Source organism: Miniopterus schreibersii, assembly GCF_964146895.1.
Source record: "Miniopterus schreibersii genome assembly, chromosome: 8".
NCBI lineage: Eukaryota > Metazoa > Chordata > Mammalia > Chiroptera > Miniopteridae > Miniopterus > Miniopterus schreibersii.
In genome coordinates this window covers 54,709,507-54,732,554 of record NC_138109.1, presented here as the reverse complement: position 1 = coordinate 54,732,554, position 23,048 = coordinate 54,709,507, and the positions used below count along the sequence as shown (strand labels likewise).

At 35.0% G+C, this 23,048-nt stretch overlaps 1 protein-coding gene across 1 annotated transcript in view; it reads left to right on the top strand.

Moving 5' to 3' along the window:
- Positions 1-20,298, top strand: part of COL24A1 (collagen type XXIV alpha 1 chain) — a 250,825-nt gene extending 230,527 nt beyond the window's left edge. The window contains exons 55-61 of the mRNA XM_081145974.1: positions 4,570-4,605; positions 4,704-4,730; positions 9,751-9,816; positions 10,448-10,616; positions 13,694-13,803; positions 15,319-15,534; positions 18,816-20,298. Coding sequence (XP_081002100.1) covers positions 4,570-4,605; positions 4,704-4,730; positions 9,751-9,816; positions 10,448-10,616; positions 13,694-13,803; positions 15,319-15,534; positions 18,816-18,962 — 771 coding nt within the window. The 3' untranslated portion in view covers positions 18,963-20,298. The remainder of the gene's footprint in view (positions 1-4,569; positions 4,606-4,703; positions 4,731-9,750; positions 9,817-10,447; positions 10,617-13,693; positions 13,804-15,318; positions 15,535-18,815) is intronic.
- Positions 20,299-23,048: the final 2,750 nt, after the last annotated feature.

Sequence of the window (23,048 nt, the reverse complement as noted above, 5' to 3'; positions counted from 1 at the left end):
ATACTATTCCCTAAAATTAAAAAGTTAACAACTATTTCCAATTCAAGCTAGTAAAGTAGTATTTCCTGAATTAATATATTTATTACTCTTTTGCTTTGTGGGTTATCTTCATAATTAAGACGCAAACTTCCAGTGCCCAAGGAGGAGGGGCACAGTGGCAATTAGTATAGACAATCAAATTAGTTACTGGGGGGAAAAAGGGTAGTTGACACATTAGTATTATGAGCTTATTCTGTTTTTATTGTTGAGTGACTGGCATTAAATATCTTTTATCTCCTCTTTTCTTTTGATTCCATTATAGTGTAAAGGGTTTTATAACAGTAATCTTTTAATTCTTAGAGATCATCTGCAGTTAACTTAATCCAAAAAATATGCAAGGAAACCTTTCTGCTTTCATTCTATGAAAAAGGTTAATATTTTTTATACTCCATTAGGACTTTTTCTGTAATTCTACAGGTTTGTTTTTATTTAAGGGGATGATTTAAATAATTGTCTAAATACTCCTAATTAGCTACCATGTTTCAGAATGTAATAGTTTTAAGGGGGTCAGTCTCAGATAAAATTAATATATGGAACATTTTTAGAATAAATTTTATTAGCCAGAATCTACTGTATTGAGACAAATAAGATAGTCCACTCTTTGCAGAAAGATCAGAGTCACAATCATCTATCAAACTGGCTTTATAAATCTTATTTTGAAATTTTCCATGAAACTGGTGGAAGAATTTAGGAAGCTGTGCTGTTCTTACCAAGTTTTATACCGATACCAAATCATGACTCAGTGCCTTAAAACAATGGCACACAAAGAAGGTTAAATTTCATTAAACAACATGTGAAAAGTATCCCCTTTAGCATAAGTTTGGGTTTCTTACCTAGGAAGATGTATGTCTTCTATAATTTTACATTATAAACCCTAGTATTGATCTCAAATAGGTCCTCTCCACCACTGCGGGAACTGTTTCTGTATTGCCGTATATTAAAGGGTTCTTTTCTTGTCTGTCCTGTACCTGCCTCATGTCTGCCTGCCTATGTGCTATTTTAAAAATAGGTCCCTGGACTCATATATATGCTCTAAATTGAGCCAGAGTTTTGTGATAATCTGAGAAAACGTCCTAGTAGATAGCATGTAGAATTCCCTACTCTTCTCCTACTTCAAAACTGTTGTGTTAATGGCAAATTTGAAAGGTTACCAAAATCTCCTGGTTCACATTAGGCCCCAAACACTTTTTGAACATGATTAATTTTTGAAGTAAGGAATGCAAAGAGGATGCCTTATAATTCACTGATTCCGTCCTAATTATATTACTGTCTAATAAACTTTATTTAATATCACTCAACTCCCAATTAAAACCTCTAAACCAATGGTTCTCAACAAAAGCCACTTGTCCCCACCCCCCAGGAAACATTGGAAATGTGTGGAGACATTTTTGGTTATTGCAACTGGGGGACAAGGGGGTTGTTACTGGAATTCAGTGGGCAGAGACCAGGGGTGCTGCTAAACATCCTGTAATGCAAGCTTCTCCATTTATACAGGAGAAAAGGAAAGCTCTCTTTAGCCATGCCAGCTTAAAGATTATGAAGCTAAATCATGATTGTATTTACATAAATGCAAAACCTAAATACTCTGGTTCAAGGACATGCACTTACCATCATTTTCAAAGTCTAATGATTAAATTTGTTATTTTTGGAGGATCATCAGTAAACTCTGGAATTAAATCGAGAGTCTGTTTTCAAAGGTAGTACTTTCGCTATAGCCAAAAAACCACCATAACTATTCACATGAATTTGGTTCCCTTGAGGAAATTAACACAGACAATCGAGTTTTATTATAAACTGCTTTATATAGTAAGTAGAGAGACTGAATTACCCTTTCTTAATGGCGCGTTAGTGAGAGGAATAAAAAAGAACTATAAAAGTTATATTGTTGGAATAATATTTTGTTTTATTTGGGCAATTGCCCTGTTCTATGCCGATTGGGGTTGTCCTGCCCTGTCTTGCTTGAACTATTTTGTTTGAGCATATTTGTGGTGATCTGACTTATTCTGGGCAACAAGCTGAAATGAACTCAATAATATCAGCAGTAGAAGTAGGTTCTTCTTTCTATGATAAATTTCTCTTTCAAAGTCAAAGAGCATATATATATATATATATATTTTATACTGAACCATCAGTGAGATTTTTGAAAATGTTAAAAACATGCTAAGTGAGGTGAAATGTCAGCTGTTTATTTTTACCGTGTTGATCCAGAGAAACACACAGCCAAACCCACTCTGAGCCTCTGTATATTTAAAAGGCTGTCTCCAAGACAACATTTCTGTAACTTATCATACAGCTTCTGAGGTATATGTTTTATACACTCTCTACTTTAAATTATAGGTATATATTATGCAAACTCAGACATGCCCAGTAGGCGTGGTATTAGAGGACGCTACCCTTTTTAAGTTACTATGTATTGATTTTTTCTAGTCACAATATATTTAGAATCAACAGCTCTGGCAATAAAACATGCTTAATAAAGTGAAGCATGGCATCAACATTATTCAAAACTCAGTGGAAGGTAAATTTTGCTTTTCCATCTTTTAACCATAATCTGAATTTGATACAATATAATCTTAACATTCAGTTGACCATCAAGCAAATAAAATTCTGAGTGGACATTCTTTTTTTCTAATTTTATTGAGGTAACACTGGTTAATAAAATTAGGTAAATTTCAGGTGCATAGTATTATAATTTGATATCTGTATACTCAATTGCATGCTCACCCCAACAAGTCTAGTTTCCATCTGTTACCATACATTTGACCCCTTTACCCATTTTCCCCTTCCTCCAGCCCCCCTCCTCTCTGGTAACCACCATTCTGTTGTGATTACTGCTGTTTTATTTTGGAAAATGTCAACATAACTTTTCACATTTTGCTATATATATTTTAAATATTCTGATTTCTAAATTAATACTAGCTAATTTAATATTCATTATTTCATTCACTAACAATGTTTAAGCACCTACTGTGCGTTAGGCACTATTCTTGTTTCAGAAAATGAAAAGGTGACTAACTCACTTTCAAGGGTCCCTAGGGACTTTCCAATGTGTTATGTATTGTGGAATGCAGAAGAAGTGGTTAGTTGAGCAAGAGGGAGGTGACATGGGGTAGACAGGTGGGTATGGTGTTTTTTAAAAGTCTTGGAAGAGGAATGGGAGTTAAACAGAAAAGGTAAGGAGGAACATTCCTAGTCAGGAAATAACACATGCAAGAGGGTACATGTGTGAAAGAACTTAGAAGATTCAGAGATCTATAGGTAGCTGGTTATACATGGGAGTTTTGGATGTGTTGGGGGGACAAGTGGAAGTAAAGCCCAGACCCTGAAGAGATGCAGGGGTGCACATGAACTAAAAACATACACTTTTGTATCCAATTGACTTGAGTTTTAATCCTAGCTGCTCCTTATTTGTGGTTACATACTCTGTTTTCTTGACTGTAACATGGAAATATGGCATACAACTTGGCATACAGCAAGTTATCAATAAATAAGCACACAATTTGGCATATAGTGAGTTCTCAATAAATAGTGGCTATCACAATTAAGAAGTTTATACTCTATCATCTAAGCAATAGAGTCATTAAATGACTTTAACTAAATAATTACACACTATTAGATTTCCATTTTGTAAGTAGAATGTAGTTAGCATAGTAGAGAAAATAAAGTCAGGCAGGAAGTCAGATTATCAGTCCAGGCAAAACATGATGTCTTAGCGAGGGCTGCTTTAACAAATTGCCATCAACTGGATGGCTTCAACAACAAGCCTTTATTTCTCACCGTTCTGAAGGCTGGGAAATCCAAAATCAAGCTGCCGGCATATTTGATATCTGATGAGGGTCCTCTTCTTGGTTTTCAGAAGTCCACTTTCTTGCAATATCCTTACTTGGTGGGGAGACAGAGATCATCTCTCTTGTGTCTCTTCTTATAAGACCACTACTATTCATAAGGGCTCCACATATAATCTAATTACTTTGCACAGCCCCACCTCCAAATACCATCAAGTTGGAGGTTAGGGCTTCAGTCTATGAATTTGGGGGAAACAAACATTCAGTTCACAGAACATGATTAGAACTAAGCTAAGACAGTTGCTGTGAGGATGGAGAAGTATTTTGGAGAGGTTTGGAGGTGAAATCAATAGTAGTAGGTAACCAAATTATAGGTGGATGTTGAAGGAAACATCTAAGAACACTGAAGTTTTCATCCTTGACAATTAGGTGGATGTTAGATAGAAATAACAGGAAAAACATATTAGACAGTATTAACACTTTTAAATATTTATAATGCCTTATTAATGTGAGTAAATTCAGTTTCTAATGTCAATAATACATGAAAATAAATATTTGCTTGTTCATGAATGTGGGTGATAACTCAATGCAAGAGCATATAACTTCAAAATACTAAAACAACTTTGTATCTTAAGACTTGCCTCACACAAAAAGGCTGTGATAGAGGTTGAATCTTAGTTGTCTTGTTTATATCAAACCAAAAGCATAATATATACATTCTTTGCTTTGTCTCCATTTTTTCTAGGGTCCCCAAGGACCAAGAGGTCAACCAGGGCCTCCAGTGAGTGTATTTGTATTTGTTTATCATTGATGCTTACATGCTTGCCTGACTTGAGATATCTACTAAATAAAAACTTCTTAAAATTTGTTATGTTACAGGGTCCACCTGGATCACCAGGCCCAAGAGTAAGTTTTCTTTGTTTTGTTTATCTTAGTGTATTATATTAACTTTTAAAAGCTTCCATTAACTTCCTAGGTGCCCCTCTTGCCTGCCTCTGTTCTTTTTGCTAATCTGATATAGGACCTTCCCAGCTATAATAACTTAAAGTCCAAGCCTCAAATTTCTTGTCTATAAAATAGTGATGGTTTTAAATAAGAAGTAAAGCACCCAGCACAGTGCCTGACATAATAATTGGTCAAAAAATACAAACTCCTTCCATTTCTTCCTACTTCTGGGTCCTAGCTCTCCTTCCTTAAATGTCCTTTTTGTTTGTTTGTTTTGTTTTTTTCCAACCAGAGTTATCCACTTCTTTTAAAATATATATATATATATATATATATATATATATATATATATATCTTCATTGATTTCAGAGAGGAAGGGAGAGGGAGAAATAGAAATATCAATGATGAGAGAGAGTCATTGATCAGCTGCCTCCTGCACGCTCCCCACTGGAGATCGAGCCCGCACCCGGGCATGTACCCTGACCGGGAATCGACCATAATCTCCTGGATCCTAGGTCAACGCTCCACCACTGAGACAGGCTGGCCGGGCCACTTCTTAAGCTTTACATGAATCTTTCTCAGCTGCTCGTGGCTGTAGAAGCCCTCAGACGTCTGTATTTGCTTGTTATCTGTTACAACCCAAAACTTGCTACCCTTATCTTTGAGGCAATGATTCTGCTGCCTCATTATCAGTTATTATTTCCTGGCCTCTAATGTTCCAAGCCTGGTTTCCCTTATACTTTGTATCCACTTTTATCTTTCTGCTTCCTGTAAGGAATCGCCTCTATCCCCAACCTCACCCACACCCCTACTCCTACAGCATCCTGGTGTAATGCAATGGTCCTTGGTTAGATTTCCTTCATAAGTGACATCCGCTGTTGGCAATACTGTCCCAAACAATGGCCAGTCCTATGCCTTCCAAGCCTTACTTAGTTCCACCTGCTGCTCTAGTGTCATTTGAATCTCTGGCAGTTCTAGTTGGATCACTATGGCTTTCTGAGAGTCAGAAAGTCAGGAACTCTTCATTTCTCTCACCTTTTCATTGGGTTAAGGAATAACTTTTAAGCAAAGTGCCATAAAGAAGACTGGCTCTGTGAGAATGAGAGATTCATTTCTCTGTGATTTTTAAAAATATTCCCCCTTCTGTCCATCTGACCAATGGGGATTGAAACCTTCCCTGGCATGAACATCAGTGCAGATATCTTTCTTTAAATCTTCAAATTACTGTCAACTTCTCTGTTATTCCTTTCACCCTGGGACAATAAAAAATTAAACAAAAATCAGTATATCACCACTAGTAAGAATAAATATGGTTTTGTAAAACTTTTCAGTTAAATATATGTTTGTGTGGACCTTGTCATGGTGTGAAATGTATTTCTTACCATGGGTCAAGATGAGAAAAATTTGAAAATGTCTAAGCTCATTTATTCCCCATTTTAAAAGTAAAGTTAGTTACTCAAGTTCCTAAAGTAGAATAGCTAGAGAGGAATGTTTCCGAAAAAGGAATATAAGTTGATGGTGCTTTTGAATTATCAGGTTGATAGCCAAACCTCAGTGCACATGGTAAGATACTTAAAAACTAACAAAGAAATCAACAACAGGATGCCAAACTTAACCAAAAATGATCGGTGGGATAAAAAGAATAGGATGGGTGTATGTGTCTGTGTCTGATGTGGGGGTAGAAACAGTAATCATTTAAAATCATTAAATAAGATAAGGAATTTTCAACTTAATTGTTCCAGTTAATGGGTAAACTGTGAAACTTGGATTGGTGAATTGAGAGGTTACAGGGGCTGGTATCATCCTGTCCCCTAGAACAAGCAATTACTTCCACCATGGAGAGGTGAGTGACCTGAAATCAGTTTCTGTGCCATCAATGTTTTCAGCGTCCAGTGATCTTAAGATTTCAGATGCCTGGAAAATAACACTTCTCAAAATACTAGAGTGCCCAGACCAGACCTATGTTTCACTCAAATGAATTGTGAGAGAATTGTGACAATTATATTCCCCTGAGGCACAATGAAACCCCCTGATTTCCCTATTAGCCTCACCAATCCAATAACAGAGAAGAACTCTTTATTCTCTGAATTTTATTTTATGTCAGTTTTCTGTAAACAGTAAGTGATTTTCATGTAAGATTATGTTCTCTCTAACTAGACTACATGGAGGAAGCTATTTCTTTTGGATTCCCTCACTGTACCTAATGAAAGTTTTACATTCAGATGTGTGCACTTAAATGTTGTTGAATGACTTCCAAGGCAACTCATTTTAGTACAGTCTCTCTAGGCCTGCCCTCCCTAAAGGCTGCCCTTGAGAAAAATTAACAAATTCAACGAGTTAAACGCCTACTGTGTGCCAGGCATGAAGTAAGCCTTATGAATACATTGGGAATTATTTGAATATGGATATTGCCAAGAAAATTCATAAGTGGCCAAGTGTTATGACATTTTTTTCTTTCCAATGCCTGTTGAAAAAAATTGCCTTTTTCATTGAGTTGACATTTGCACTGATGGTGGTTCAAATTTCTGGTACCTTAGCATGAATCCAGTACCAAACTCTTCACTACTAATGTACTAAAAGTCATTGTATTTTTACTACCACACATTAAAAAAATGAAACATGGTCAGTTCACTTAAAAATTTTGTAAATTTATTCATCCATCCAGTCCTCTGGTAATGGGTGTCAAAGTTGTTTCCAATCTTTTCCTGATACAAACAGTACAACTGTCTTATCCATATGCATATCAGTTTGCAGAATATCTATTGGACCAGTTCCTAGAAGTGCAATGGTTAGGTGCAAGACATAATGAACATATTTATTATTTTAGTTGTGGTAAAATATACATAACATAAAATACATCATTTTAACAATTTTACGTGTACAGTTCAGTGGCATTAAGTACGTTTACATTGTTGTGCAACCATTACTGCCCATCCCTAGGATTCTTTTCATTTTCCAGAACTGAAACTCTGTATCTAGTAAATAATAATTGTCCATTCCTTCCTTTCCTTAGACCTTGGAAACTACCATTCTCCTTTTTATCTTTATTAATTTGGCTACTCTAGATACCTCATACAGAAGAATATCCAAAATTATCTGAAAAGATATTAAAATAATTCTTCTTCCAACTGTGTATCTCTGTAAGGCCAGGCTTTCTTCATATAATTCAATTAAAATAACATATAACAGATTAAACAGAAGCAAATAAGAGAATCAGCTATCTTCTATTAATCCAGATATTAAAGAGGTGTACAAAGTGTAAAACAATACCACTCTTATCACTAATTTTTTTTATTTTGGAAAATGCAGTTAACTTTTCATTAAAAATAGTTTCTATTTACATATAATGGATTTATTGTTTTAAAGTAATTAATATAAATAGTTTTAAATTTTGTTTTAATTTCTACTATGGTAAATATCAAAAGTTATAACTCAGATAAATGAAAGTTGTTTACAGCCCTTTCTAATATTTAAAAGCACAAAGGATCCTGAGTCTAAAGAGTCTTAGAACTGCTGTGCTAAGTTTTGTAAGATTAAAGCCCTTAATCACAAACCAACTGGAAAATATGAAGGTGACTATTATTTATTATTTAATTCAGTTGCCCATGTTGAGTGCCAATATTTTTGTATGACTCATGTCCAAAATCTGCCCATTCACACAGGCATGGTGGTCAAATTATTTAATCTGCGCAGAACTCGTTAGGCTAACCCTTTCTGCTTCTTGACTAGGCCATGCTTCTCTGTCTCATGGCCTTTCTTCAAGGTTGTTACCTCTGCCTGGAAAGCCCTCCTACCCCTTCTTCTAATAATTCGGATTCGTTCTTCATAGCTCAGCTCAGACGTCACAACTTCAGGGAAGCCTCCCCTGATCCATCCCTTCCAGATCTCGTGTCCTCCCAAGTTGATCCAGACTCCCTGATTTCCCTCAGGTCCATGGACTTTTCTTCAATTTATATACCATAATTTGTAATTACATATTTTTGAGATGGTTTGAGATGGTTTAAGCTTCAGCTCCACAGGAGCAATTTTCTTTTCTTGCTCACATTTTATTCTCAGTTCGTATCACAGTGTTTGGCAGTATCTGTACACAGAGTGAGCCAATTATTTTCCAATATGAAAACCACATGTCGAGGCAAGGAAGAGGACATTTTATTGATTGTCCCATCATTTTAAATCGTTTTTCAAATTACCAGCCATGAGCTATGAAAGATATGTTGAAAACAGTTTCTGTTATATGGACCTCCAAGTAAAAAGATATCTTAGCAGTACAGTCATTCTGAAAGAAATTAGATTTCTTGATCTGCTTACACAGATACCATTTCTCAGACCTTTCTCTCAATACATGCTGCTTAGTTTCCAAGTTTTTTAAAGACTAAAATACAAAAAGACTTTTACTGAATGTAATGCTGAGTCTTCCTCTAAAAATATCTCTTGTTAAATGCAGGAGGAGATTGGATTTATATTGTATTATTTCTTTTGGGACTAATGGTACATTTTCCAACTTTAGAACTTGTTTTTAAGACCGCAGAAGTATCAGATTAAACTAATGTGACTACCTCAACACAGTAGTATTTTATTCTGTTTTCCTTCCAAGAATGTAACTTAAAAATTACTACAGTTATTTATTCTTCCCTTTACAATTTATTAACTGAGGGGATCATATTTCATTCTTCTTCCATTTCAGTAACTTTTGTGTGTGTGTTCATGCAGCAGAGACCAATAGTTTTTCATTTGAGGGCTCCAGAGTTTGGCCCTTTTTTAATTAGGAGACTTTTGAAATGTGGATGAAGGCAGCATATTGTCCTTTTAGATGGCCAGGCAGTATTTGCAAGGTCTGTCTCAGCAGAAGAGGGGACAGACCCCTCTCAGGTAATGAGTCTATTTTACTTTTAACAGCAGTGCTTTCAGAATTTACAGCCTTGACTTTAGAGCAGTCAGTGTTGATCTTATTGCCGATCTCAAATGATTTTGTTTTACACAGAAACAAATGGATATCAATGCTGCTATTCAAGCCTTGATTGAATCCCATACTGCCCTACAGATGGAGGTAATATATCTAGCTTTGTTTACATTGGCAGTCTCAATATACAGTTAAACAGACATTTTTTGGGAGGCCCAAATGTGACTTTGTCTCAGATATTATATTTAAAACAGTTAAAATAATGAAACCATTTTAAGGACAAAACAAGTGATTTTAATAAACAGAAATATATACATAGGATTTTTAAGGAATGCATTTAAAACAAATATGTAATATTGTTAAAGAATTTTTATAAGGAATTTGTTACTGTAGAAGAAAATAATTAAATGAAGTTGGCCATTTCTTAAAATGAGACCTATCATCACTGCCTATGTTTCTTATTTATACTCTAATTATTCAGTGTATAATTTTTTAAAAAGCATTATGTAGTAGGCATAGTAATTGTTAAGTTTTATGCCAGCTTAAAAACTAGACTTCTGGGTGTGAATTTACTCTATTTATGATCAAAATTAATAAAACATACACATATGCCTGTATTTAAATATAAACTGTTTTTTACATCTTACTCCCAAATCATTGCACACAATAGGAATACATTTTTCTTTTGCCTTGACCCATGTTGATCACTAGAGTTACCTACTGTTGCTGGCTACTCTCTGCTTTTTTTGCTAATATCATTTTTATGATGATTTGGCAGAGCTACCAGAATACTGAAGTGACTTTAATTGGCTACAGTGCAGAGATATTCAAAACCCTGAACTACCTTAGCCATTTACTGCATAGCATCAAGAATCCTCTTGGCACACGAGATAACCCAGCACGAATCTGCAAAGATTTGCTCAACTGTGAACACAAAGTATCAGATGGTAAGTGCTTGGTTTCCTCAAACTCTGATGTGTAATTTCATGTCATCATTTCAGTGTGTTTGGGATTTGCAGTATATTCATTCCAGATATTAATTATTTTGATAAAACCTGGCAGAAGACATTTTAATGTCGTCAAGAACCCAATGCTCTTTGAGGAAGACATACTTCTGATGTCAAAATATTCTTTTCTGAGGGCTTACATTGCAAAGGTCTTCTAATGCACAACCCTATTGATCCCTAAAGTTTCCCACCCTACCCCTTGCTGTATCACTTGCTTACACTTTGTTCTTGGAATCTATCACATTTATGTTAAAATTAAAATGGGAAGAGAGGACTTTTAGGTTGACAGGAACACCTATCAGTACAACCAAAGTTGGCAACATAAAGAGATATATCATAGAACCGCCTCTACCATAACTCCTAAAATTATAGTTTTTGCACAAAATGCAATTTTAAATGCCTCATTTCATAATCAGTGACTATGAAAATGGAGTGGTTTGTTGTTCTTGGAATTTTCTCATCTCTACACAGTTACCCCAATATCCATTAACTGGACGTGTAAAAATAAATTTAGAGTAGAACCATCAAGGAAAAGTTTTAAAGCAAGTGGAATAGTCATTATTATCTGATAATAAGTAGGAGAAATCCTGTTGCTACAGTATGTCATTTAATTTTTGTTTTTATTGGTCAGCTGTACAATCATTAGTAGTAAAAATTTTTTGCTAAAAACTCTAATTCCAACACAATGACACATAAACTGATTTGAAAAAAACTATGTTATGTCATTCTGTAAGGCGAATAGTAGTCCATATTTTATTTATTTTAATTTATGTATACATACATACCACACACACACACATCATTGTAAAAAAAAATCTAAAAGTACAATGAAAATATTAATTTTATTAATAAAATTCTTAATTTCTATATATTTTTTATGCCCTAGATTACCATAAAAACTAAAATAACATTTGCAATTATAGCTGTCTATAGTAATTCTAATTTGATTCTTTCCCATATTTGAGGGCATAAAAATGCACTTCTATAGAACTGAAAGGAACAAAGACATTGTAAGACATACAGGTCAATGAAATATAACTCAAGGTCTGCCTTTCTTGTAGGAGAAATAGCTAAGTGGTGTGGATTGCAAAGTATAAAACAGGTCTTTATGCCCCAAAACAGGTCTTTATGCCTACTTTTATCACTAGGAGGTAGTAAGTGCTGTAGGGAAACACAAAACAGCAGAGAAGAGGGATATGATAGAAAGTAGAATGGGAGTGAAGTTTTAAAGAGACTAGTTAGATAGAGCATCTCTAAGAAAGTGACATCTGAACAATTTCAAGAGGAGATGTGAGAACAAGCTACTGGAAATCTGGCAAAAAAAAAGTTTCTGGCTGAGTAGTATTCCACTGTATATACAGGGTGGAAACAGAAGAATGTTTACAGTTGTGAGTATGCAAAACAGTTTATTCTTGCATTATTATTTATTAATTATTGCATTATTTCTATACAAACAACTGTAACCCCACTCTTTCCCCACACTCTGTGTACCACATCTTCTTTATCTAATCATCTATTGAAGATAGTTTGGCTGTTTCCATGTCACGTCAAGCCAAGATTTTGAAAAAGACAACAGAGAGGCGAACACAACAATTAGAGCTACTTTTGCCCTGGGTGTGTTCAGAAACTGAGCAGTGCTTTTGGTGGCTTCATAAGGCTAGGGGTCACAAGTAAGAATGTGTGGCCCCTCTAAGGTAGGACTTTGGCTTTCAAAGGACCCCATTCTAGGAAGAAAAGGAACATTCATACAAATTGTAGCCTAGTTTCACATCATTGAGATAGCTTAGAAAATCTCAAGCTTTGAACTTGGACTAAGATAGCTCCAGTCTGCTTGTACCCTCACATACAAGACAGAAACAAAAAACTTCTATCAAAGATAACACCATTGTAGAGCTCAAATTATTTCCACAAATAATTTTTCAAATATAGTGCCCAGGATACAATCAGTGATAACCAGACAAATCAACATGAATAAGAGCTAGCAGAAACAGCAGACAACAGCAGCGGACTCCAAAGAAAAAGTGAGAGTAAGAATTTGAAACTGAAGCTGCAATAGACAAGATAAGCCTTATATGATAACACAGTTTATTCACAGTAGTAAGAGGGAAGGCAGAATTTATTTGTGCAAGTACAGATAGGTGGAATAGTGGGAGGTTTTATGTAAGTTTTCTTTAGGTTGCTTCAGTTATCTCAGAGAAGTTAAAGCTATCAGTCAAGAATAAGGGTGAAAGAATGGGTAGAATAAATATGAGGGAAAGAAGAGAGTTTTAAATAGTTAACTGGAAGAGTGACAGAGGGAATGAGTGTTATCTGGCAGCCTTACAAACATTTGAATTTAAAGTGCACCAGTCAGCATAGTTTTGTTTTTCTCCAGCCACATTTACCACATTTATAGATTAGGCACAAAATTGGACTTATGTAAACTTAGGGTTTTGTAAGACAAGTACAATGAAGTGAGGCAGGGCTGGGATATTAAGGAAGTCTCTAAAGGAATTATTAAAGTACTGCGAGTTTTAAGCTGGGTAGGGCAGGAAGTGAGCACATGAGTGTGAGGGACAGTGGAAAAGCGGTGGTATCAGTGGATGATAAGTCCCAGTGGAATCAAAGAATATTGGAGTCATTACACTGGAGAGAACGGTCTCAGAGGAGAGAGGTGAAGTCATGGAGAAATTCTAGCTGTAGGTAATAACAAAGGCCCTCGTATGACCTTGGAAGTTAATGGTTAAAGTAAATGGGGTAGGAGAGGGGCAGAGGAAGGTACAAGAACATTGGTGGCAAAGAGTTCAGATCACTAAGGGCCCAGGGTACTGGGATGTGAAAACTACGGCATTTTCAGTATTAATTTTATATAACAGTTGCAGCTTCCATTTATTCACTAAATTTAAATATTTCTGTAATCTAAGTTTATTTACAGGTAAGACAAAATATATATTTAAAGTATGATAATTTGTAAGGACATTTCAAATATATTTTAACATGGTATTTAAATATCTTTATGGTTTACCATAAATTAATAGGAAAATACTGGATTGATCCAAATCTCGGATGCCCTTCAGATGCCATTGAGGTTTTCTGCAATTTCAGTGCTGGGGGTCAGACATGTTTATCTCCTTTTCCTGTGACAAAGGTGTGTATTGAATTTTAGAATATATGTCAATATTTGCCCAGTATCAGTGAACAATGATTTTTAAAATTCTGTCACTTTAATTATTTAATTATACGTTTTATGAATGGAAGTAAGGCATTATTCTTTACCATATGTAAGAAAGAAATTTTTTGTTTTTGAAAAATAATCTTAGTGAATCTTGACACTGTGATTGTGTATCTTTATGATTGGTTTATCTTGGCTTACTCTACCGATCATGCTTTTTAAATTTTTTAATGTGAGACTTAATGTTTTTATGTACACACATATGTTAGAAAATCCCTAAACAGTTTATTAGAGAATTTTCTTGTTTCTTGAGGTGGACCTGTAGTGCTATGGCTTTCCCTTGCAGGACTGCTTTTGCCATGTCCCATATATTTGGGTGGTTGTGTGTTCATTTTCACTTGTTTGTGACTCTCATCTGTTAAATGAACGCATATGAACTACTTAGACTCTAATTTCCTTTATGGCTATCCTTCCATGTTTTCATTCTATGCCTTTCGTTTTTTTTCTGGGGCTTTACTTTTTATGTGTGTTTTTTTTCTGTTTCCTCCTAACTGATATTTTTTCTAATTTTATGTTTGGACTTTAATACACATTCCTCAGTAATAACCATTTCTACTCACTTATGTTATAACTACATCCCTACATGAATAATGCGAAAATAATAATGATAGCAAGAATAATATTATATCTAAAGCTATAGAGAAGTCTACTTCTTTGCCTAAGGCTTGAGAATGTACAGTCAGATTTTCTTGTTCCAATTTTGTCCTATATTACTCACTTTTTTAGTTAATGCTTGTTCATGCATGCTTTCGTTCATTCAACATTTATTGATGACTCACTATAGGACTGGAACTGCATTAGAGTTGGCAACACAAAGAATACAAGACCCTGTCCTTAACTTTAAAGGCTCTCAGTCAGTTACTCAACCAAGTTATTATTACAACTTGCAACTTATCTTTAAAAATAAAAATAAATCCTCCAAATGGAAGTACAGACAGAATTTCTGATTTCTATGAAAAAATATTAAAGCATTAATCAACAACAAATTAATGCATTTTAGATAACATTATGAAAACTATCTTCTTTTTTTTTTTGGTCTTACCTGGTAGCTTAGTGTTCTGCTGAGTCCAGATGAATTTTCTTCATTTACTGAGCTCAGAAGAGCCTAAAGTTAACATCTCTTTCCAACTCCATGTTCAATGATACCTCCTTGAGAGCCTGAAATCAGTGATCGTGGGAGTATTTATACCATGGAAACCAGAAAATGCTATAAACCTGGGATTCCCATCCACCCACCCCCATTCTCTCCACCCCCACCCCTGCAAGAGCCAGTGGTTGAGCATTTACCAGCACACCAGTGACTGGCACTTAAATGCCAAGAAAAGTAGCTTTCTCAAAGCTGTCTCTCAAGGACTTTCCTCAGGTTTCCCCAAACTGTAAGCTTCTCAATTGCCACATCTTATAACTTGCATATTGTTTCCATGAAATTAGTTGGAGTTTGGAGTTGGAAAAGTCCAGATGAATTTTCTTCACTTATTGAGCTCAGAAGCCACCCAAATCATCACCATTCACTGTCTAAACACTCCCGTGTGGACAAGTGCTCAGACAAGTGGCTCAGGACTGCCTATTGGTTTCAAGGGATGGAATGGTCAGATATTTGAAGAAAACACTCTACTTGAACCTAAAGTGCTTTCAGATGACTGCAAGGTAAGGGAATGGCACTTTTAGAATTGTTCAATATAACTAACTTAAAATTGATAAAACTATAAAATTAAAATAACGAGAGTAAGACTTTAAATGCAACCTGCAGATACAGAAGTATAGTAAGTTTTAATGTTCTGATTTGTAATAACCATACATTTTTCAAAATCAATCATTTGCTTATATCATGTCTTATCATCTTCTGTCACATCCATTGGCCATCCATGGATTTTATATGCAAAATACCTGTTAATACATAAATTTAATTTTTATTTCCCATATGAAATAATTATACCTCAGATAGATAGATAGGTAGATGATGCTAGATAGACAGATGATACATAGATGATAGATGATAGGTAGGTAGGTAGACAGATAGATGATAGATAGAACACATAGATAAATAGATTTATTTTATATATTTTCACCACTGTGCTTCTACATCTCATTACTTCAGTTTATAGAGACAAGTCAGTTTTATATCATTTTGTCAGTCACTATATCAGATATCAAATAAAGGCATAATTGCAGATTGACTTGCCCTACCAATCAATATTTGAATTATAGTCCCCCCCAGTGGTTAGAGTGTCAGCCTGAATTATAGTCCTTTTTATTAATTATTGTTTTAATTAGTGTTATGAATAATTTTAAAATATTTTGTTATAGGACAGGTATTGGCAAACTACAGTCCATAGACCAAATCCAGCCCACCACTTGTTTTTATAAATAAATGTTATTGGAACACAGCCACACTCATTTGATTATTTATTATCTATACCTGTTATCATACTACAATGGTAGAATTGAGTAAATGCAACAGAGACCACATGCCCCACAAAATCTACAGCATTTACTATCTAGCCCTTTACAAAAGAGTTTGCCAGCTCCTGTTACAGAGAAGAGAGTTGTCCACTTTAAATACATGTTATTAATGACTTTATGTGTTCTTGTATGCTGTGAAGCCCATGGCTTAATAAGTTACCATTTCCAGGGAACTCTATGTTTTCATAACATTTCCAGACAAACAGTGCATGGGTATTTGAAAAATCACAGGCAGCCCTGTCGGGCGTAGCTCAGCAGTTGAGCGTTGACCTAGGATCTAGGCGATCTGGGTTCGATTCCCGGCCAGGGCACATGCCCGGGTTGTGGGCTCAATCAATGGCTCTCTCATCATTGATGTTTCTCTCTCTCTCTCTCCCTCTCCTTTCCTCTCTCTGAAATCAATAAAGATATATTTAAAAAAAAAAAAAATCACAGGCAAACAGCCAGAATCAAATGGTTCATTCTGTATAAGTGAAGCGATATCAATATCATCAACAAATTCATTTAACTTTTACAATTTTGTCCAGAAACTTTCAGGGACTCACTAATATCTCTGAGACACAAGCTAAACTTACCAGCTCTTTATTCAGCACTTAAAAGAGTCAGTCCCAACCTACCTTTCCAGTTTGGGCTTTCACAGGCCCTCAACTCTAAACTATGACCAAACTCATCTATTCTTCATCATCATCATCATCGTCATCATCATCATAACCATCATATCGACAACAATTCCTACTGCTAATAATTGGGAGTTTATTGTATGGCAAGTACCGTGCATCACGTACATTATTCTATTTAGTTATAACAGCTTTGTGAAGAAACTATTAGTCTCATTTTATAGGTAAGAAAGCAAAGGCAGAGATCATGCAGCTAATGTGTGCAGCTGCAAAGCTTATGCCATACTGTACTGCTAGGGATTGTTCATTGAAATGAAGTAGGTTTTTATTATTCCTGTTTTACATGTGAAAGTAAATGGTGGTATCTGGATTTCTATCAAAATCTGTTCCAGGACAAAAATCTGTTCACTTAACTTCATGTTAGGCTTATTTTTGTGACCACCTTCTACTTTTCCAGTTGTTTTACTTGTTGTTGTTGTTTTGTTTTGTTTTCCTCATGTCATTCCCTTCCTCTAAACTGCCCTTCTCCACCTCTCTAACCAAGTGGAAATTTTAGGCATGCAAAAGGCCCATCTTAAATTTTGAATTCAGGAAGCTTTCTCTGTCTACTCCAGTTGGAAATAAGGAATTCAGCACTCATTATACATTATTTATATTGTACTTACCATGTGTGGTCTTGTATTATGGATATTTGTTTATGATTTTCCTCTCGCCAACTAGATCTGTGAGCTACTAGAATTCAGAAGCCAGAACTAATTTATTCATCTTTCTATTTCCCAAGCACTCTAAGAAAATAGAGGATCACCTCTTATTCAATTGTGCCAAATATACTAGTGTTAAATAAATATTGCTTAAAAGACTTAATGAGTTAAATCTAACAGTGTCTTACACACCGAATTCTAATTCTAGTAATCACATCTAGCTTATGGCTTTAGTAGTTTCTCTTCAGTGAGCTTCAGTTGCCTTAACAAATAATCTCAAAAGTTCCTTCAAATTTAAAATTTTTATACCATGATAATTCTGTGAATGAGTAAGTGAATAAATTCCTGAATAAATAGCTTCACTAGTCAATTGTGTTTCTCTATTTTGTTTTATTGAATCTTAACCGTAGGCTATTTAATGATAGTTTCTGTTCCATAATAGAATTTATCAGAAACAAAAGAGCATACAGTAATAAGAGAAACAGAAGGGCCTAAAAGGAAGCAGAAAGGCAAGGAAGGAAGGAAGGAAGGAAGGAAGAGAGGGAGGGAGGGAGGGAGGGAGGGAGGAAGGAAGGAAGGAAGGAAGGAAGGAAGGAAGGAAGGAAGGAAGGAAGGAAGGAAGGAAGGAAGGAAGGAAGGAAGGAACTATATAAATAGTAACTACAGAATGGGAACAAAAAAAATAGAAACCTAAAAGATGATTTAACAAAATTGTAATTTACTTCTGACTGAAGGGATTCTGGAAAGCGATTCATTCAAGAAAAATGCCCATTCTGAAAAATAGTCCCCAATAAGGGAACACAGAACAGATGGGTATTAATTATATTAGGAATAGTGCAGCCTTCTACTGCACATCTGGTTTAATGATTCCCAGACAACAGAAGCAGAAGACTGGCCTTAGCCTCTGAGACTAAAGCATCAGAACACACAATGCAATCTAGAGGAAGCCACAAGTCCGTGTTTTCAATTATTCATAGTAGCTGTACCATTTATTGAGCACTTTGTGCCAGGCGTTGTTCTGTACACTTTCTATTTATTATCTCTAATTCTTAAAATCAGTCTACATTGTCTATGAAAAACATTGTCTGCTGAGAAAGACTGCTAAAGAAACAATTACATATTAAAGCATTTTGCTCTTATTTTACAGATTCAAGATGGCAGCTGGCATAAGGCAAAATTCCTTTTACACACCCATGACCCTAACCAACTTCCAGTAATTGAAGTACAAAAACTTCCTCATCTCAAAGCTGAACAAAAGTACTACATTGAAAGCAGTTCTGTGTGTTTTCTCTAAAGTCTCTGAATTAGTTCTGAATTCATGCTGTTGGCCAAGTAACTGCTGCAGAGGGGAAAATACAGACAGAAAGATACTATCATTATGAAATACATGGAGTAAAAGCATTGGCTAAAGCTTAAAGAATCTCAGGAAGAAAAGACTTTCTCCTGAGATGGAGATAAGTCATTCTTTAAAGGACTATAATTGATAAAGTATTTAATTCTTTAAAAAATTATATTGATCTGAGTGTTCTTAGAGAATTCCCTAGAACTGAAGATTTATAAACATGGAATTCTTCTGGGTATCCTGTACTTTTTGACTGAGAGCAAAGTACCCATTAGACAGCTGGAGGTGCAGAGCACTATGGAGCAATACTGGCTAATGCTCCCGAATGTGCAATGCTTCTGTCTAAAAATTATAAACCGCAGTCTAATATGTCTTATTTTCCCAAATACTAAGCCGTATTCAGGTCCCCAGTGGGCATATACATCTTAGCCGGTGGTACACTACCTCTTATGTGTTGCCTTTTTGTGTTGCTTGGTGCTCCTTCTAAAACAAGGTGCTTGTGGCTCTCGTAGACAATTTTATTTCTTTTTTTGTCTTTGTCATTCTTTAAGAGTATATGTACTGGTTACATCAAGATTTGTTTTGGTTGTTAGTACTTATTTTAATTTGTTTGGTCACATACTTAATAACATGTAAAACATTATTTATGTGAAGTCTCTGTTCTATTTTAAAATTCTCTTTGTGGATATGGAAGCAAAGCCAGTACGTTGTAACCTGTGCTTATCACAAGAGAATTGGGAGGTTTCCTTTGTTCTTGTTTTATTTTTTAATTTGTTGTAAAAATTGTTATAGGCCAGCTACATCCAGTAGTAGGTTTGGGTTAGAGTTTGGGAATTGTGATATACTATTTTTAAAAGTCCATGATCATCTGGAATGATACTTTGTGTATATATATTTTGTAAAGTTTTAATTCAGCAAATCTTTTGAAATTGCTGCTGTTTTAAATTATAAAAACTTTATATTTCTGCTTTATAGAAATTATGTTTTGTAGTATTGATTTTCTTTCACTGTTCTTAAGTTTAATGTGTTGGGACCTAAGAGAATTCAACTTGCTAGTCTTTAAAGCAACACCCAGGGGGGGAAAAAACCAAAAAACAGTCTTTTGCCATTTAAAATGGGCTCAGCCAATTTAGACTTTCCATGTTGTCAGAGAAATGTTAGTTCAGTATTAAAGGAAAAATATTATACCTTTGGTATATAGAAAAGCTTGTACATACATTATAAACATACCTTTAGCCACTGCAAACCACATTTACCTATCTATAATAAAAATGTGCTTCAAATCTTTTTTGGTGGTATTTGTTTTTTCTTTTTTGTTGCTGTATCTTTTTATTATGTATGATAGCCCATCTGGTATAGCCCTTCTCTACTATATATGTTACTTTATTAGAAAGTATCTGTTACATACCTGTAAAAGGATATAGGGCCTATTTCCTATTTGCGCAAAATGAGGTCATGGCACAGAAATAAACTCTTCCATATATGGAGTGATTTTCAACAAGGGTGCAAAGGCCATTCAATGAGAAAAAACTTTTTTTTTAACAAATGCTGCTGGTAAAACTGGATTTCCACATGCCATAGAATGAAGTTGGACCCTTACCTTAAATCATACTCAAAAATAACTCAAAATGGATCAAATTCCTAAATGTAAGAACTAAGACTATAAAACTCTTAGAAGAAAACCTAGGGAAAATACTTCATGACATCGGATTTGTCAATGACTTCTTAGAGATGACACCAAAAGCACAGTCAACAAAAAAAAAAGATAAAGCCTCACACATTAAAAACTTTTGTTCATCAAAAGACACTATCAAGAGAGTGAAAAGACATCCCACAGATTGGAGAAAATATTTGCAAATCATATCTCTAATAAGGGATTAACATGCAGAATTCAGAAAGGACTTCTACAACTCATAAAAACAAACAAATGAAAGCAACTCAATTTAAAAATGTGCAAAGAACTTGACATTTCTACAGAGAAGATATACAAAAGGGCAACAAATGAAACGATGCTCAACTTCACTAGTCATTAGGAAAACGCAAATCAAAACCATAGACACTACTTTACACACATTAGGATGGCTGCTATAACCAAAAGGGAGGGGGGAGGGAGGCGGGGAGGGGGGGGAGGGAGGGGGAGGGGAAAAAGAAAGAAAATTACAAGTGTTGGTGAGGATGTGGAGAAATTGGAACCCCGTACATTGCTGGTGGAAATGTAAAATGGTAGAGCCACTGTGAAAAATAATTTAGCAGTTCATCAAAAAGTTAAACATAGAATTGCCATATGATCCAGAAATTCTACTTCATGTATATATACCCAAAAGAGTTGAAATAAAGGACTCAAAAAGATAGATGTACAGCAGTGTTTAAAGAGATATTATTCAGAATAGCTAAAAACAACCCAAAAGTGTATCAAACAGGTGAAGTGATAAACAAGCATGTTATACATACATTGGAATATTATTTGGAATAAAAAAGAAATGAAATTTTGATATATGCAACAAGATTGATGTACCTTGAAAACATTAGGCTATGTTAAATAAGCCATACAAAAAAAGGGCAAGTATTGTCTGATTTCACTTCTATGAAGTGCCATGGAAAAATAAATTTATAGACAGAAAATACAATATACAATAGAGGTTACCAGAGGATGGGTGAGATGGGATTAGGGAATTATTTTTTAATGACTACAGAGTTTCTGTTCGGGATGATGACAAGTTCTGGAGATGGATGGTAACGATGGTTTACAACAATAGGAATGTACTTAATGCACTGAATTATACACTTTAAATAAGTAAGATGACCAATTTTATATTGTATATTTTGCCACAGTTTTTAAAAATGGGGCTATAGCAATGAGGAGGAACATAGAAATGTTTTTTAAACAGCAGAGGTTGATTCTAAATGAAAGAAACCATAATTAATACTATAGTTTCAGTCTGTATGCTATACCTTCTGTTCCTCCCCCAAAAAAACTTATTTCAGGAACATAAATGATTTTCCTAGGTATATTTAAGAAATATGTATATAATGGGAATACCTTGCTTTGTATTTATATTTTGTGTAACCACAAGTCATAAGTAAAATCTTTAAATTTATAGATTACACTGTAAAAACATTTTCCTATTGGTGAAATAATTCGGCATATTACACTAAAGCCTAAAAGGTACAGCAAATTAATTTTAAAATTCTATCAAGTTGACCAAAAATATGCTTTCTGTAGAGGCAGAGTTACTGTGTGGCTAATAAATTTAAGCCTTAGAGCCCCTTAGTGGTCTTTAAAATGTCTTCACATGGGCATTTGTTTGTAAAGTTTGCAAAAGTACAGTAATTTTTAATTCTTTTAATAATTTTTAATTCATAAAAAAGACCCTAAATTGTATGAGCCTCAGGTCTCACAAAACCTAGATCTGTCGCAGCTTTTTACCTGGAATGAAACATAAATGTAGTTCTTTCTGTTAAAAGCAAAAAGTGTGTTTTTGGTTGGTTGGTTTGCTTTGCTTTTTTGTTTTCGCTTGTTGGATGACTTTGCAATAAGCAAAGAGAGAAAGCTGCAAGTGGCATAGATGTGACCTGAGCAGGAGGCACACGGTGTTTGGCAGCAGACACTTTGGCAGACCTCATTTTCTGGCCCACACCAATGAGTTTGGCCCTTCCACACAAGGCTAGCAGTTTTTTATAGTTTCAAAAATAAGTGTAAGCTAAGCCTTCAATGCCTAGTGCTCTGCCCTATGAAAGCTTAACTTTTTCACCATGACCCACATAGTAGTTGGCTATGATATTGGTATGATGAAGTTGTCACCTTAGCCTAGGTACACAATTATGCAATCTGTGTGCTTTGAATCAGAGTACTGGTATAATTCAAAGTCAAGTTAGAAAAATGGCACCTCTATAGAGTAGAGCAACTGATGGGAAATCTGAGCAATCATCTTGGCTGTGCCTAGCAGTAGAATTCTAGGACAGCACACAGTACAAAAATGACCTCAGTAATAACCCATTACACATAATTTGATCTTACTAGGTAACTAGTTCAGGACA